Raw genomic sequence first — 14,596 nt, 5'->3', positions numbered from 1 at the left:
TCCAGGCTGGTCTCAAACTCCCGGACTCAAGCAGCTATCCTCCCATCCCCTTCAATATGACATCAACATTGGCCACTAGAGGGCAGTAAGGGCAGTAGAACGCACTGCAGGGGCCGCCCAAAGTGGGCCTCTCAGAGCCAGAACAAGGACGGCCTGGGTCTCGGCTCCTGGACGCTGCTGCTACCTGTACAAAGTCCTTACCCCGACTCAAACCCTGGGCGAGGATCCTTAAAGGTGGTGGTGCGGGTATTGTGGTCCACAAAGTATCGCACCCCCTCGCTGGTGTATTTCATCTCCCATCCTGGGGGCAGAGCTGGTTCCTGGATCATCCTGGAAACATGGGAAGAAAAGGGTGAAGGGCTGGCCCCACCTTCTGGACCTTGGTGGTTGGGGGCTGGGTCCTCAAAGTGTGGCTTTGTCTCTGCAGAGTCCATGAGGGACCTTGAGGACATGCACCCAAGAAGCATGACCCAAGTCGTGAGGACAGTTCTGCAGCACAGAGAGGTCATTTAATATCTCATGGCCAAAAACGCAGCCCTGCATGGATGGCACTGGACTGAATGGCCACCAGCAATCCTGAGACACTCCATGCCCCAGCACGGCTTCACTTGGGGTGTTGGGAAACCAGGATCCCTCAACCTTTTTGCAATTATCAGCAGCCTGCACAATCAGTATGGAGACCAGCAACACCCGCCAGCCAGGCCACCCTCCATCCACCAGGAAGGTCTGTTTAAGAAACCACTTTTAAGTTGTCATCAGGCCAACAGTGTATCTGTGTAGTGAGAGTCTCAAGACACTTGTGTGTGGCTACAGGTCCCTGACATCAGCCCTCTGGGACGATGCAGTCCAAAACCACCTGCCTAATGCTGGAGCTGCACACAGACCCAGCCTGGCCCGGCCCCCCTCTCAGCCCAAGTCCTTACCCCTGGGTCCGGGGGTCCTCCCACTGGGTCGTGCGAGTGTTATGGTTCACGTAATACACCCGTCCATTGTCTTGTCTCTTCTCTGCCACATGAGAAGAAAGAAAGAACCATCAGATTCAAACATGGAGAGCCGGTGTCCTTTCCCCGCGGCTCCCACCTCCTGGATGCTGGGTCTGAGTTTCTCTCCCTGTTGTCAGCCTGTTAGAGAAGAACCAGCCAAAGCCGAGCTCACTCACACTTGTCACTGGGAAAGGGACAAAGAGGGTCCTTCCTTCTTGTTGTTGTTGGTGGCGAGGGGGGGTGTGTGACACATTTCCAACTCGAGATGAAGCACTTCTTTGGTTGGTTGGTCAGTTGGAGGGAGGGGGTGGTGTGGCCACCCGGAGGGAGCAGCACAGCTCAAACCAGAGGCATAATTGCTCCCAGCTGTGTGCAGCACGGAAGCCGGGCAGTCCCCAACCCGCCAGGCCCCCCACCCAAGTCCCTCACGGCTGATCCCTGGTCCTGGGACCCTCTGCACTGCATGCAGCTGACCTGGGCGCCTCTGTCCCACAGGGCATGGTCCTTATGGGGTAGCTGCATCTCCCTCGCACCTCTCTGATCAGTGCTCTGCACCCTGCGCCCCTGCACCCTCCAAGTTCTCCCTCTTCTCCCACTTACAGGCTAAGTCTTGTTCTAAAACTCTCATACCCTGGCACATCTCTTTCTTGCTTATGAGCAAATAAATGATATCTGGGGCTGAGGACACTTACACTGCCCAGCCTCTTCTTAGACATGTACCTTTTTTTTTTTTTTAATATAAAGACAGGGTCTCGCTATGTTGTCCTGGCTGGTCTCGAACTCCTGGCCTCAAGTGATCCTCCCGCCTCAGCCTCCCAAAGTACTGGGATTACAGGCAATAAGCCACCATGCCTGGCCTGCCTATCCTGTTCTTACACCTAAGTATGTGCTTTGAGACAGGGGAGTGTTCATAGAGTGGGGCTGGGGCACAAATATACTTTTCCTCTGCTCTCAACAATCTCTGTTGTCTTGCCCTTTACTGATACACTGATAAGGGCTCTGGGGTCCCCAAGGGAGGAGTCTGGGCTCCAGGGGCAGACCCAACCCGAGCTGGCGATTCTGGACCTTGAGAGGGATGGAAAGGGTAACCTCTCAGCTCCAGGTAGACAGGGGAAAAAAAAACTAGGGGGTAAAGCTCTTGGCCCAAAAGAGGTCACCTTTCCCAGGAAGTTCGAGCCTTCAAATCTGTTTCTCTCCCGAAAACAAATGATGCTAATGGCTCTCCTTTTACAAGACAGAGTAACATTAAAGAAATAAAAAATAATCAGTTCCAGAAGCTACAGGGAACCTGAAAGCTGAAAAAGGAGCAGAACAGGAAAGAGCAACAACCCCCTCCTCACTCCCTACCAAGACTCGAGCTGCAGTGCTCCCAACACCAGCCCAGGCCTCAGTCTCCCTCCCACTCTCTGCCTTACCTGGTATCTATGACTCGTCTGAAATTTTACAAACAGACATTATTTGTCAATCATACGTCGATAAAGCTGGAAAAACAAATAAATACAATAAAATAAAAATAAAGACAGGCTGGGCACGGTGGCTCACACCTGTAATCCCAGCACTTTGGGAGGCTGAGGCAGGAGGATCGCTTGAGCCCAGGAGTTTGAGACCAGCCTGGGCAACATGGCAAGACTTCATCTCTTTTTTATAAATACAAAATAAATAAAAGGAAGACAAAAGGAAAGAAAGAACAGGAGGTGCCCAGAGCTGTCAGGGAGCTACCACCACCTCAGAACACACAGAAGGAAGGCTTCCCAAGAGGTTTCCAGGGGAGGGGGCCGCTCCCAGCCCAGAAGCTACTGCTTTGAACTAGATCCTCATGTCTGCCCTGTTAAGGGCCAAAGCCAAGGCTAACCACAGGGCCAGGGGGATCTGTCCAGCGGGCCTGAGGCCTGTGTCATCATTTCTGGCACTGCTGCTGCGTGGAGGCCTCCCAAGGCCGGCTGACTGCCTCGCAGCCTTCAGTTTCAGTTAGGGGGCTGGGAAAGACCTTGAAGGAACACCAGCTCGACCTCATTTTAGGAGCAAATGGACTCAGACGTATTCAGCCACAGGCCCAGGGTCAGGGCCACCGAGGGCAGATGTGGATCTCAACCCGAGGTGTCCTGAGTCCCACAGCAGTGTGTGGGGAAGATGCAGGGTCTCTCCTGGGGCAGCAGAGAGGGACACCAGCAGGCTTGGTTAGCAAGCTGCCGCTCAGTGCCATTCTCACTTGGTCTGGCTGTTCTTTCTGTTCATTCTCGGCGAGCCCTGGGGAGGCGGCCCCTGCCACAGCCCTGGGGCAGCCAACACAGATCCCCAAGGATCTGCAATTCAGAAGGAGCCCTGGCCTTTAGCCAGAATGTTCTTCCTCTTAAGTTTGGACTATGACAGTTTGGTGGGCTTTTTTCTGATTGTTCATTAACAGCATCGACTCTGACCACGGCTCCTCCATTTCCATCTCAAAAATTTCCACACTTAGCATTCGAGAGCTGCTTTCAAGTCTCCATCAGCTGTGCTTACCTGGTGACCATCACTCAGCAGAACTGGCATGAAAACACACTTGACTGCGCTACACCACCTGCCTCTACAGAGCCTGAAACACACTAGCAGTCCCCGGCTTCTAGGCCGCTGGTCACCAAACAGCAGTACAGATTCTTGTTTAATCTGACGCATTTTCCCCTGCCTACTGATGAGGCGGGGTCTTCAGAGTTTTACTCTCTCACTTTGGAGCTGCTGCCAATCTCTGAGATACCAATGACCTTTCTTTGATCCAGGGAGCCATGTGGGGCAGCTGTCTGCGTAAGGGATCCCTGAGCTGAAAGTCAACAAATATGTGGAAGCTTCACTAAATGGTATCTCCAACCAGAAGGACCAGAAGGCCCTTCTAGGACCCTGGACTGCAGTGCTCATTCACTAAGTGGTACCCTGCAGGTATAAGAGGGTTGACACAACCTCTTAAATGACTACCCGAGAGCAGATGTGTCTGCACCGAGAAGGTCCAGCTCCAAAGCTGCACGTTTCCAGGCATCAGAAGCCCATCCTATCATTGTCAACTTCCCAGGATGCACCTCTCCATCTTTGTTGTCGAGTGCACCCCCTCCCAGTTTCACACCATCTGTCAACACCACCAAACCAACGTTTACCGTATTCTGCTGGCCTAATCCATAAATGAAACGCAACACATGCTGGTTCCCGCAAAAACTGCCTTCTTCCGCTCTCAGTGACTCTTACAAGATTAAATAAAACTCTGCCCCAGCTCTCTCTATCAAATGCGCTAAGTCTCATCATCTCTAATGACCCTTTTTGCATGGCTACTCCTTCCTAGAATAGCCATGAAGCCTATAATCTCTCCTAAGTCATGGGTGTCCATCCCTTAACTCACTGTTAGCAAATCACGTCAAGGACCTGGGATAGGTAAGAGGCGGCTACCAAGGGCGAGGAGAAATCTACACGGCGTTATTAACTAGCAGCGATGCGTTTCCAGAGTCACCACCTAGCATTCAACTCTCGTATCTGCTTGCCTCTGGCCTCTTTCACAGCTATGTCAGAAATAAAAAGGTGGCTTCTATTAGTCAAAATTAGACCGAAGTCCGCCAACATCTCAGCTGCAAAGCAAGATGTGTTAAGGTGGATCATTCCAAGCATATGGTCACAGACCTGAAACAAATCCATGTGGGAGTTCGGCAGTGTCAAAATATCTTAGTGTAGCATGGACACTTGAGTAGACACCTTGAAACTCAAGACCAAAGCCCAATAGTCCCCCAGCTGCTCGGGGACATCTTTCTTAGGGTCCCACTCCTTTAGCGATGGTGGGTTTGGTGGATGCTCCAGTGGTTCGGTGGAGCTTGGTTACTTTCCCAGCCGCCCGGCTCCATCACCTGTAACTGCTGTGGCGGGGCATGCCCAGAGAGTGTGCTGGAGAGGGGAGAGATGGAAAACAGACGGACAGGAACAGGGAAGGAGGACACGCGGGAGGAGAGGACAGAGCACCGTGGCTGACAGAAGGCCGAGGGCCGGGAAGAGAACTCAGTACTTACCCCAGCCAGGAGGGAGGGGGCCCAGGGGATCATGGTCAGTCGAAGCACTCGAAGACTAAACACAAGAAACACAGCAGAACACAGAGGTTACAAAAAGCCACTGGTGAAAAAATAAATCAATCGATAAAAAATAAAAATGCCAACGACTCGCTTCCGCATTTGAGCGCTCTGCAGGGAATGCAGTGGGACTTTAGGTAGCATCTGCTCCTCTCAAAAGTCTCTGGTTTTTGTTTTGATTTTTACAGAAAAACCAAAAAAGAACCCTGTGCACGGAGGGCCCAAGTGAGTTTTGGAAATGGTAGAGCGATGGGGAGGAGGCGGCACGCTGGTGAAGGTGTGCCAGGGTGGTGGAGGCAGGGAGCAGCCCCGGTGGGGCAGAAAGGCCCGGGAAGCAGGCTCGGCCCAGTGCCTCCGCTCAGCTCCGGCTCGAGGCGGCCAAGGCGACTGAAATCACCACCACCTCCAACTTTCTCCAAGAACCACACGCAGGAGGGGAAAAAATATCGCAGGCCTTTCCAATGAAATCATTCCCACAAGCCCTGCCCACGCCCAGAGCTTCCTGGCTGGGGCCTGGCCCTCCTCCCTCCACCTCGGCGTCCCCCCCAACCTCCCATCTGGGTGTGCAGTGTCCACCCAGACTGAGGGCACATTCATGCCCCAAGCCCTCACCTCCCCCAGGAATGTTTTCCTTCCCCTTCACAAAGCACCTTTATTCCTCCCCTGCCTGAACCTGAAGTTGCTCAGTGTTCTGTGTTTGTCTGGAGGGGGGGGGTTGGGGCTGGGGGCGGGGCAGCAAGACAGAAGGGGAGACGGGAAAGACGGGGCCACCGGCTCCAGGACTTCAGGGTCGCTGTTTACATTAGAATCCCCCCCGCACCCCCTTCAGCCAAATTCTGCTTCGAGGTCCCTGGGGATGGACTGCAGTGGACCAGGAGTTCTCATATCCTGCAGGGAAGGGGGGTGCCGTCAAAAAGTTCTGGTCATTAAATAAAACAAGTATTGTTCCCCTCTTTCTTCTTTTCTTTTTTTTCTTTCTGAAGCATTTTTATTTTACTTACTAAAATGTGATCGTTATAAGAGGGGATCAAGTTCTAAATGCGGACTTCAGGCTGCTGGGCTGGCCCCGTCTGGGGGTGCCGGAGCCACACACGGGCAGGAGGATGAATGGGCTCAGTCTCAGCTTGAGAAAACATTGGTGGAACTCAACTGCCAGCAAGCCCCTTCCACAGCCCTCCCTACACGCCCAGCTGAAAGACAGAGAAACTTTCTTTCCAAGGTGGCAACACAGGCCCCTCTTCCAAGCAAGTTCCAACAAAGATGTTTAAGTCTTGAAACCATAGGCTCCTTGATAGGACGGAGCTCCCTTTCAGGGCAGGGCCTCCCGCCCACACAGAACGCAAGTGCATGGAGGTGGGGGAAGCTCACCTTGATTTAGGGTCCCTTATCATTGATCTCGAGCTTAAAATTCTCCATCGCAAATCATATTGAATCATTACTGAAAAAAAGCTCCCGAATTCACAGAAGTCATGTGGGCGTGTGTCTGTGTGTTGGGGGGTTGGGGGAGATAGGGTACAGTATCTCATAAAATCCAACTCTGTTTTGTAGTTAACACATTAACAACATTCGGCAACAGAGGCATGGGAACAAATGTGAAAACACACGTATTCTACATCATGGAGCCAAAGGCACTTGGTAAGTGCTGAGCTACAGCAATGACCTTGCAAAGGGGAAGGACTATAGAAAAGGTTATTTTAAGACATTAAAAGAGGACGCATTTGGTGTAAAAGTGTTTGCTGCTTCAGGTCTTGTTTTGCAGTGAGTAGATCATCTGTAAAGTGTTCAGGGCTCTCATGGGAAATCGACAACCAGCTGGTACCAACCTGGCTTCCACGGGGGCACGGTCATCTTTTGCTTAATTCTACAAATCAACAGACCAAAAAGGTCTTTATCGACAGCCCCCCTGACTAGCACTGAACTAGGATCAGAAAATACTGATCAGCCCCTTTCTGAATCCTTGCCTTTAAAAAAAAAATCTCGGCCTTTATGCAACGTAGGCTCTTTTGTTAAAGTGTTTTTTAAAAAATGTCCCTGGTATCCTGATTATTATTCTATCAGAACGCCCCCCGCACCCTCCACCACACACACCTATAAGAATCGAGGAGAAGAGGAGGCAGACAGGCCCCCCGCGCCCTCCACCACACACACCTATAAGAATCGAGGAGAAGAGGAGGCAGACAGGCCCCCGCACCCTCCACCACACACACCTATAAGAATCGAGGAGAAGAGGAGGCAGACAGGCCCCCGCACCCTCCACCACACACACCTATAAGAATCGAGGAGAAGAGGAGGCAGACAGGCCCCCCGCGCCCTCCACCACACACACCTATAAGAATCGAGGAGAAGAGGAGGCAGACAGGCCCCCGCACCCTCCACCACACACACCTATAAGAATCGAGGAGAAGAGGAGGCAGACAGGCCCCCCGCGCCCTCCACCACACACACCTGTAAGAATCGAGGAGAAGAGGAGGCAGACAGGCCCCCGCACCCTCCACCACACACACCTATAAGAATCGAGGAGAAGAGGAGGCAGACAGGCCCCCGCGCCCTCCACCACACACACCTATAAGAATCGAGGAGAAGAGGAGGCAGACAGGCCCCCCGCGCCCTCCACCACACACACCTGTAAGAATCGAGGAGAAGAGGAGGCAGACAGGCCCCCGCACCCTCCACCACACACACCTATAAGAATCGAGGAGAAGAGGAGGCAGACAGGCCCCCGCGCCCTCCACCACACACACCTATAAGAATCGAGGAGAAGAGGAGGCAGACAGGCCCCCCGCGCCCTCCACCACACACACCTATAAGAATCGAGGAGAAGAGGAGGCAGACAGGCCCCCGCGCCCTCCACCACACACACCTATAAGAATCGAGGAGAAGAGGAGGCAGACAGGCCCCCGCACCCTCCACCACACACACCTATAAGAATCGAGGAGAAGAGGAGGCAGACAGGCCCCCGCGCCCTCCACCACACACACCTGTAAGAATCGAGGAGAAGAGGAGGCAGACAGGCCCCCGCACCCTCCACCACACACACCTATAAGAATCGAGGAGAAGAGGAGGCAGACAGGCCCCCCGCGCCCTCCACCACACACACCTGTAAGAATCGAGGAGAAGAGGAGGCAGACAGGAAAGGGAGAGACACCAGAGACTGATAAACACAAACAACACGTATTAGGTTGGTGCAAAAGTAATTGTGGTTTTGCCATTGAGTCATGGCAGCTGGGTGCCGTGGCTCAGGCCTGTAAACCTGGCACTTTGGGAGTCGGAGGCGGATAGATCATTTGAGGTCAGGAGTTCAAGACCAGCCTGGCCAACATGGGGAAACCCTGTCTCTGCTGAAAATACAAAAATTAGCCAGGCATAGTGGCAGGCACCTATAATCCCAGCTACTCAGGAGGCTGAGGCAGGAGAATCGCTTGAACCCGGGAGGCAGAGGTTGCAGTAAGCTGAGATCACGCCACTGCACTCTAACCTGGGTGACAGGGCGAGACCCCCGTCTCAAAAAAAAAAAAAAAAAAAAAAGGAGTCATGGCAAAAATCACAATTACTTTTGCACCAACGTGATAAAATCAGAATCAATGGGAGCTGATCCTCACAACAATTTACTTCTTATTGTTAAATCGAAGCACTTGACGATTTTGGATACGTCCTTCCTCAGGCACACAGTACAAGTTGAAAAAGAAAGAAAGCCAGAAGGGAGGACGTGAACAAGGAGAAATGAAAAATAAAAACTATGCATCATGGCCAGAAAACCAAAAGCCAAAAACCCCACATCTCCAATGGGCCAACCAGCTCCCTCCTCTTCTACCACATTCCCCTAAAATGAGAGATGTCAAGGTGTTACTTGGAGCAGATAAAGGATGTAGATGGGGGAAAGCAGGACTCTGCAGCCAGAAGGGAGATCCTGGACGTTCTCTATCACTAGGAACAGAAAAGAACACTGGAATCCTCTTCCCGCGTAATGGTCCCTGGGTTGGGAGATCTGGGGTGCAGGCCATGAGCCAGAGAGCTCATGAGAGTTCAAGTCCCTTGGGAACTAAGCACGAAGTTCCAGTAATATTTTAAGATACAAACTCAGAAATGAAGAATGTCTAGCAAATACAGCTGAGGGTAAGAAAGGTCTGGGAAGGGCATAAAGGTTGCAGCGTGGAAGGCGGGCATTTTTTTTTTTTTTTAAGGATGTACTAGACGGACGCAGAACAAAATCCAGGTGCTTGAGAATTCAATGCAAGGGGCTCTCTGCAAAGTAAGAAACAAGTTGTCTGTTTCTCGATAATGGACTCCACACCCTAAGAGCCAAAAAATAATCTGTTTCTTTTCCTCTTTTTTTTTTTTTTTTTTTTGAGATGGAGTCTCACTCTGTCGTCCAGGCTGGAGTGCAGTGGCGCGATCTCAGCTCGCTGCAGCCTCTGCCTCCTGGGTTCAAGTGATTCTCCTGCCTCAGCCTCCCAAGTAGCTGGGACTACAGGTGCCCGCCACCACGCCCAGCTAATTTTTGTATTTTTAGTAGAGACGGGGTTTCACCATGTTCGCCAAGATGGTGTCGAACTCCCGACCTCAAGTGATTCGCCTGCCTCAGCCTCCCAAAGTTCTGGGATTACAGGTGTGAGCCACCGCGCCCGGTCAAAATAATCTGTTTCAATACTGCAGAGAGAGACGCCCCAGAAGTTGCCGGCCATGTGAAGGTCCCGTCACAACAGCACAACGTGCAAGGCTGTGCCGGGCATCTTCAGTGGGTCCTAGCAGGAACGCGACACAAGAGGGCAAAAGGAAACTGCAAGGGTGAAACAAGCAAACGAAAAGATACATGATGATCATGGGCAACATTAGCACATTCGTGAGTTAGGAAAGGGAAACATGGCAGAAAAACTAAGAACTAGGATTTAGAGGAACTGGAATAGGTGTGTGTTGAGGCAGACAGCAGGAAGGAATTACAGGAGACTGCAATCTGGGATTCCCTTGATTTCCATTTTGAACTCTATTTCGTGGTGTCTGCAGTACAGCAAAGAAGAACAAGGTCTCAGTCGAAGCCCAGCAAGAGGAGGAGGGGAGGCCGCTAGTCTGGTATTGGATCTTAAGTCTTCCGAGTCAAACTCTGGGCCTAAGCCAAACCCCAAAATAACTATATGAAAGCAACCCTTCTTGCTTGTAACCAGGACATGGCACCATAGCAAACAAGAGGAGAAAACCAATGCCAGAGGGGGAGGAAAATCAACAGAGAGACATTGAAAGCAGACCAAAGAAAGATTCCTGCCACATTTTTCAATATGAGTCTTGTTTCATGGAGAAAAGGTAACCATCACCTCCATGCAGAACCCTCCCACATCCCCAGCGAGGCTGAGAAAACCATTTTAGCGTATTCAGAAAGAACAATTTTTTAGTGTTCAATTTTTACTTCTAGGGAACCCTCCAAGTCAAAGTTCTATCTCTAAAAACCCAGAATAATGTTGCTAAGAGAGGCAGGCAAAAGGAAGGAAGACTCCAAAAGACCAGGCAGATGTGAGCTCCTGAATCTGGGACTCTTCCCTTTCACACACCAACATCTTGATCAACCTACAGAACCTAATTGGTGGCTATTAAGGGGGAAAAAATTGCTTTAATGCATCTTATTTTATTCATTCATTTATTAAGGCAGGATCTTACTGTCATCCAGGCTGGAGTGCAGTGGCACGATCATAGGTCACTGCAGCCTCAGACTCCTGGGCTCAAGCGATCCTCCCACCCCCAAGTCTTCTGAGTTGCTGGGATTACAGGTGTGTATCAGAATACTCAGTTCAATTTTTTTTTTTTTAAATGAGAAAAGTTGGATAATCAGGCAGACAAAAACCATGTGAAACTCCTAAAATATGTCCTTGTCTCTAAGTCAAAAGACAGATAGGTCAAAGAAGAAAGATGCCCCAGACCTTCCCAGTTTTGCAGCCACAGCCACCCAAGAAAATGGCAGGCAAAATCTTTGGGGCCCAGCTCAAAAGGAGCAATCACTGAAATGTGGTGAAAGACGAAGATTCCATCCAATTCTGAAACATGCCAGAATTGGATGTCAGGCATGTGTGGCAGGCATGGGTGGGAAGCCTGGCCCAAGAAAGTGTGCAGTGCTGCACTGGGCTAGACAGCGGGGCCCTGGCTGGAGACAGGCATGACCATCGACCCTGCAGGCAACTTACTAAGACAAACACCACACTTTCTGCTGACCCCTGCTAAGGAAACTGAGGCCCTCCATGGTTTCCTCCCTGTATGATGAGCAATCCATCCCCACAGACAGAACTAACCAAGGGAGATGCTACAGTGACTTATGGCTGATGATCAAAAGTCGGAGGTCCATCGGCTGGGTGCGGTGACTCACACTTGTAATCCTAGCACTTTGGGAGGCCAAGGCAGGTGGATCGCCTGAGCCCAGGAGTTCAAGACCACCCTGGGCAACATGGCAAAACCCCATCTCTACTAAAAATACGAAAAATTAGCCAGGCGTGGTGGTGCATGCCTGTAGTCCCAGCTACCTCAGGGGGCTGAGGTGGGAGGATCGCTTCAGCCCAGGAGGTCAAGGCTGCAATAAACATGATCATGCCATTGCATTCCAGCCTGGGTGACACAGAATGAGACCCTGTCTCAAAAAAAAAAAAAAAAGGTCAGGGGCCCAGCTCAAAACATTTCCAGCCTGGAAGGCACCATCATACCCTGTGTTAGTTCTGCTGTAGATCCCAACCTTCACACCTAAAGTATTCTGAGAAAAGATAATCAGCCAACTTGGCAGTCCCATGTCTCCCTACCAAAGAGGCTGTGCGGCTGGGCTTCCCCAAGTCCAGGTCACTGTGGACCCTCTAATGGGATGGAGACTCCAGCAGGTGGAACTGGGAGGGTTCCCAAAGGGACACAGTATGGGAGACTGTTCAGGCAGTTAGTTTGAAACCAGAGCACCCAGAATTCTGGACTAGAAAATATAAATGTGGGTCGGGCGTGGTGGCTCACACCTGTAATCCCAGCACTTTGGGAGGCCGAGGTGGGAGGATTACCTGAGGTCAGGAGTTTGAGACCAGCCTGACCAACATAGTGAAACCCCATCTCTACTAAAAATACAAAAAATTAGCCAGGCATAGTGGCGTGCACCTGTAATCCCAGCTACTTGGGAGGCTGAGGCAGGAGAATCACTTGAACCCAGGAGGTGGAGGTTGTAGTGAGCTGAGATTGTGCCACTGCACTCCAGCTTGGACAACAAGAGCGAAACTCCGTCTTGAAAAGAAAAGAAAATTTAAATGTTGATGGGAATGGTGGCTCATGCTTGTAATCCCAGCACTTTGGGAGGCTGAGAAGGGCAGGTCACTTGAGGTCAGGAGTTCAAGACCAGCCTGGCCAACATGGTAAAACCCCTATCTCTACTAAAACTACAAAAATTAGCCAGGTGTAGTGGCGGGCACCTGTAATCCCAGCTACTTGGGAGGCTGGGGCAGGAGAATTGCTTGAACCTGGGAGACAGAAGTTGCAGTGAGCTGAGACTGTGCCACTGCACTCCAGCCTGGGCAAAAGAGCAAGACTCCATCTCAAAAAAAAAAAAAAGAAAGAAAGAAAAAAAGAAAAGAAAATTTAAATTTACTCTTTAGGTAATGACCACAAAAGGTTTTGAGCCAGTAAATGGATGCAATGACAATAACATTTGAAGACTGCTCTGGAGGAAATAGGCCAGATGGACTGGAAGAGAGAGAAGGTCAATAGAGAGAAGAACTTAGAGGCTGCTCTAGCAATTCAGATGGGAAGGGGCAGAAGATGATCAAGCACCAGACAGGAGGCTCAGCTAGACTAAAGATAAACTTTTTCTGCAAAGGGTCAGACAGTCGGCTTAGGCTACTTTAGGATTTCTGAGTTACAGTCTTTATTGTGATACTCAACTCTTTTGTACCACGAAAGCAGCCACCATTAATATGTAAACTGCTGGGTGTTCTTATGTTTCAATGAAACTTTATTAACAAAATGAAGTGGCAGGCCAGCTTGGCCCATGGACTATTATTTGCCAATCCCTGATCTAGATGAGCCCAAGGATCTTTCATCCTTGAGAATCTGTCAGATAATAAAGATCTAACAAAAAACAGTAGCAGTTTTTTGTGTGTTTTTTTTTTTAAGAGACGGGGGTCTGACTATGTTGCCTGGTGATTGCTTTGATCTGGAAAGGTGAGGGATGGGAGAAGTTAAAGCTGACCTTCAGGGTGCAAGTCAGGGAAAATGGACTTGAATGAAGGGGGCAGAAATGAAAGCCAGTCTTGGAAGAAAGATGGGGAACTCAGTTTTAGACATGTTGATTCCTTAAACACAGAGGCTAGACACGGAGCTGCTGAGTGAGGAACGCTGGAATTTGAGGAATTTCACCGTGATGAGTGAAATCTCCAGGGGCAGAGCGCTGACGTTGCCAGACGCTGTTTTCCCTGCTCACCAAGCAGGTCAACAGAGAACGCGGTGAGGCTGCACGTGCGCAAGGGCAGGGAGGCGCCCCCACCTCAGGCCAAGCGCCTGCCCTCTCACCTGGTAGAGGAATCTTTGGCTGAAGTGCTGCATGGCCCCCTGGAGCTGATTCCGCTGCGACTGCCACTGCTCATAGTTGCGCACGTACTCCGCGGTCGGAGGCTGCCAGGTGGTGGTCCTAGTATTGTGATCCACATAGTAAAACCTGCCTCGGGGATCTGTGCGTTTTTCCCAGCTGGAAACAGGAACCTCAGAATGAATATAATGACAACCCCACTCCCATCCCTCAATTCTAGAAAAGTCTCAGGATGCCTAGCACAGCCAGGCAGGCCCTGTCACAGAGGTTGCTGGGGCTTAGCTGGCGACAGCAGACATCTGTGGTTGCCTCCACAGCACCCAATCCCTCCTTGCCATTAGCTCTCAATTTCTAATTTGGGGATCCATGTGGTTCTGGGGAAGCTGACTCTGTTCCCAACCTCAGAGCTGCATGGTTGCCTGGACCAGAAGTGCACATGTGACGTATGCTGAGCCAGCCACAGCCAGTCTCAGGACTTCTGCTAGCAAATCTAGGAAAACTAACAGTCGCTCATCTTTTCTGAATATGACTGTGTAAGCATGCGGTCTTGGGGGCCACTGGCTATTATTTAGGACCCAGAGACAATAGGAAGTTGACCCAGTGGATGGCACAGCAGAAAAATGGGAGAGAAGCCAATTCCTTGGTGATATTGTTGAGTAGCCCAAGCTTCGCTTGGAATCAGGATATCTAGAATTTTCCATTACATGAGCCAATACATTGCCTTCATTATTTAAGCCAACTTTGATAACAACTTTTGTTACCTGCAACTGAAACTCTCCTGATATAAGGCGCCAATGAAAACATGTTGTATGGTCTTTGGTTTTGTTTTGTTTTGAAACAGAGTCTCACTGTTTATATTTTTAGTGGAGATGGAGTTTCACCATGTTGCCCAGACTGGTCTCGAACTCCTGGACTCAAACGATTCCCCCACCTCGGCCTCCCAAAGTGCTGAGATTACAGGCATGAGCCACTGCACCTGGCCTCAATGATTTTTTTTTTTTTTTAACTCAAGG

The 14,596-nt window shown here is 50.6% G+C and overlaps 1 protein-coding gene across 14 annotated transcripts in view; it reads right to left on the bottom strand.

Moving 5' to 3' along the window:
- The window catches only part of WWP2 (WW domain containing E3 ubiquitin protein ligase 2), a 184,180-nt gene that overhangs the window by 11,152 nt on the left and 158,432 nt on the right, over positions 1-14,596 (bottom strand). For 8 of the 14 annotated variants that reach the window (XR_013410879.1, XR_013410880.1, NM_001267601.2 and 5 more), the window contains 4 exon segments: positions 13,568-13,742; positions 5,000-5,054; positions 924-1,005; positions 202-330 (listed from right to left, as the gene is read on the bottom strand). Coding sequence is in view for 12 of the 14 variants with exons in the window: in NM_001267601.2 (NP_001254530.1) it covers positions 202-330; positions 924-1,005; positions 5,000-5,054; positions 13,568-13,742 (441 nt within the window). In the remaining 2 variants the exon portion in view is untranslated. 14 annotated transcript variants of the gene reach the window in all.

This window comes from Macaca mulatta, chromosome 20, assembly GCF_049350105.2.
Source record: "Macaca mulatta isolate MMU2019108-1 chromosome 20, T2T-MMU8v2.0, whole genome shotgun sequence".
Lineage (NCBI taxonomy): Eukaryota > Metazoa > Chordata > Mammalia > Primates > Cercopithecidae > Macaca > Macaca mulatta.
Note: the sequence above shows the minus strand (reverse complement) of the source record. Positions and strands in the feature narration are given on the sequence as shown.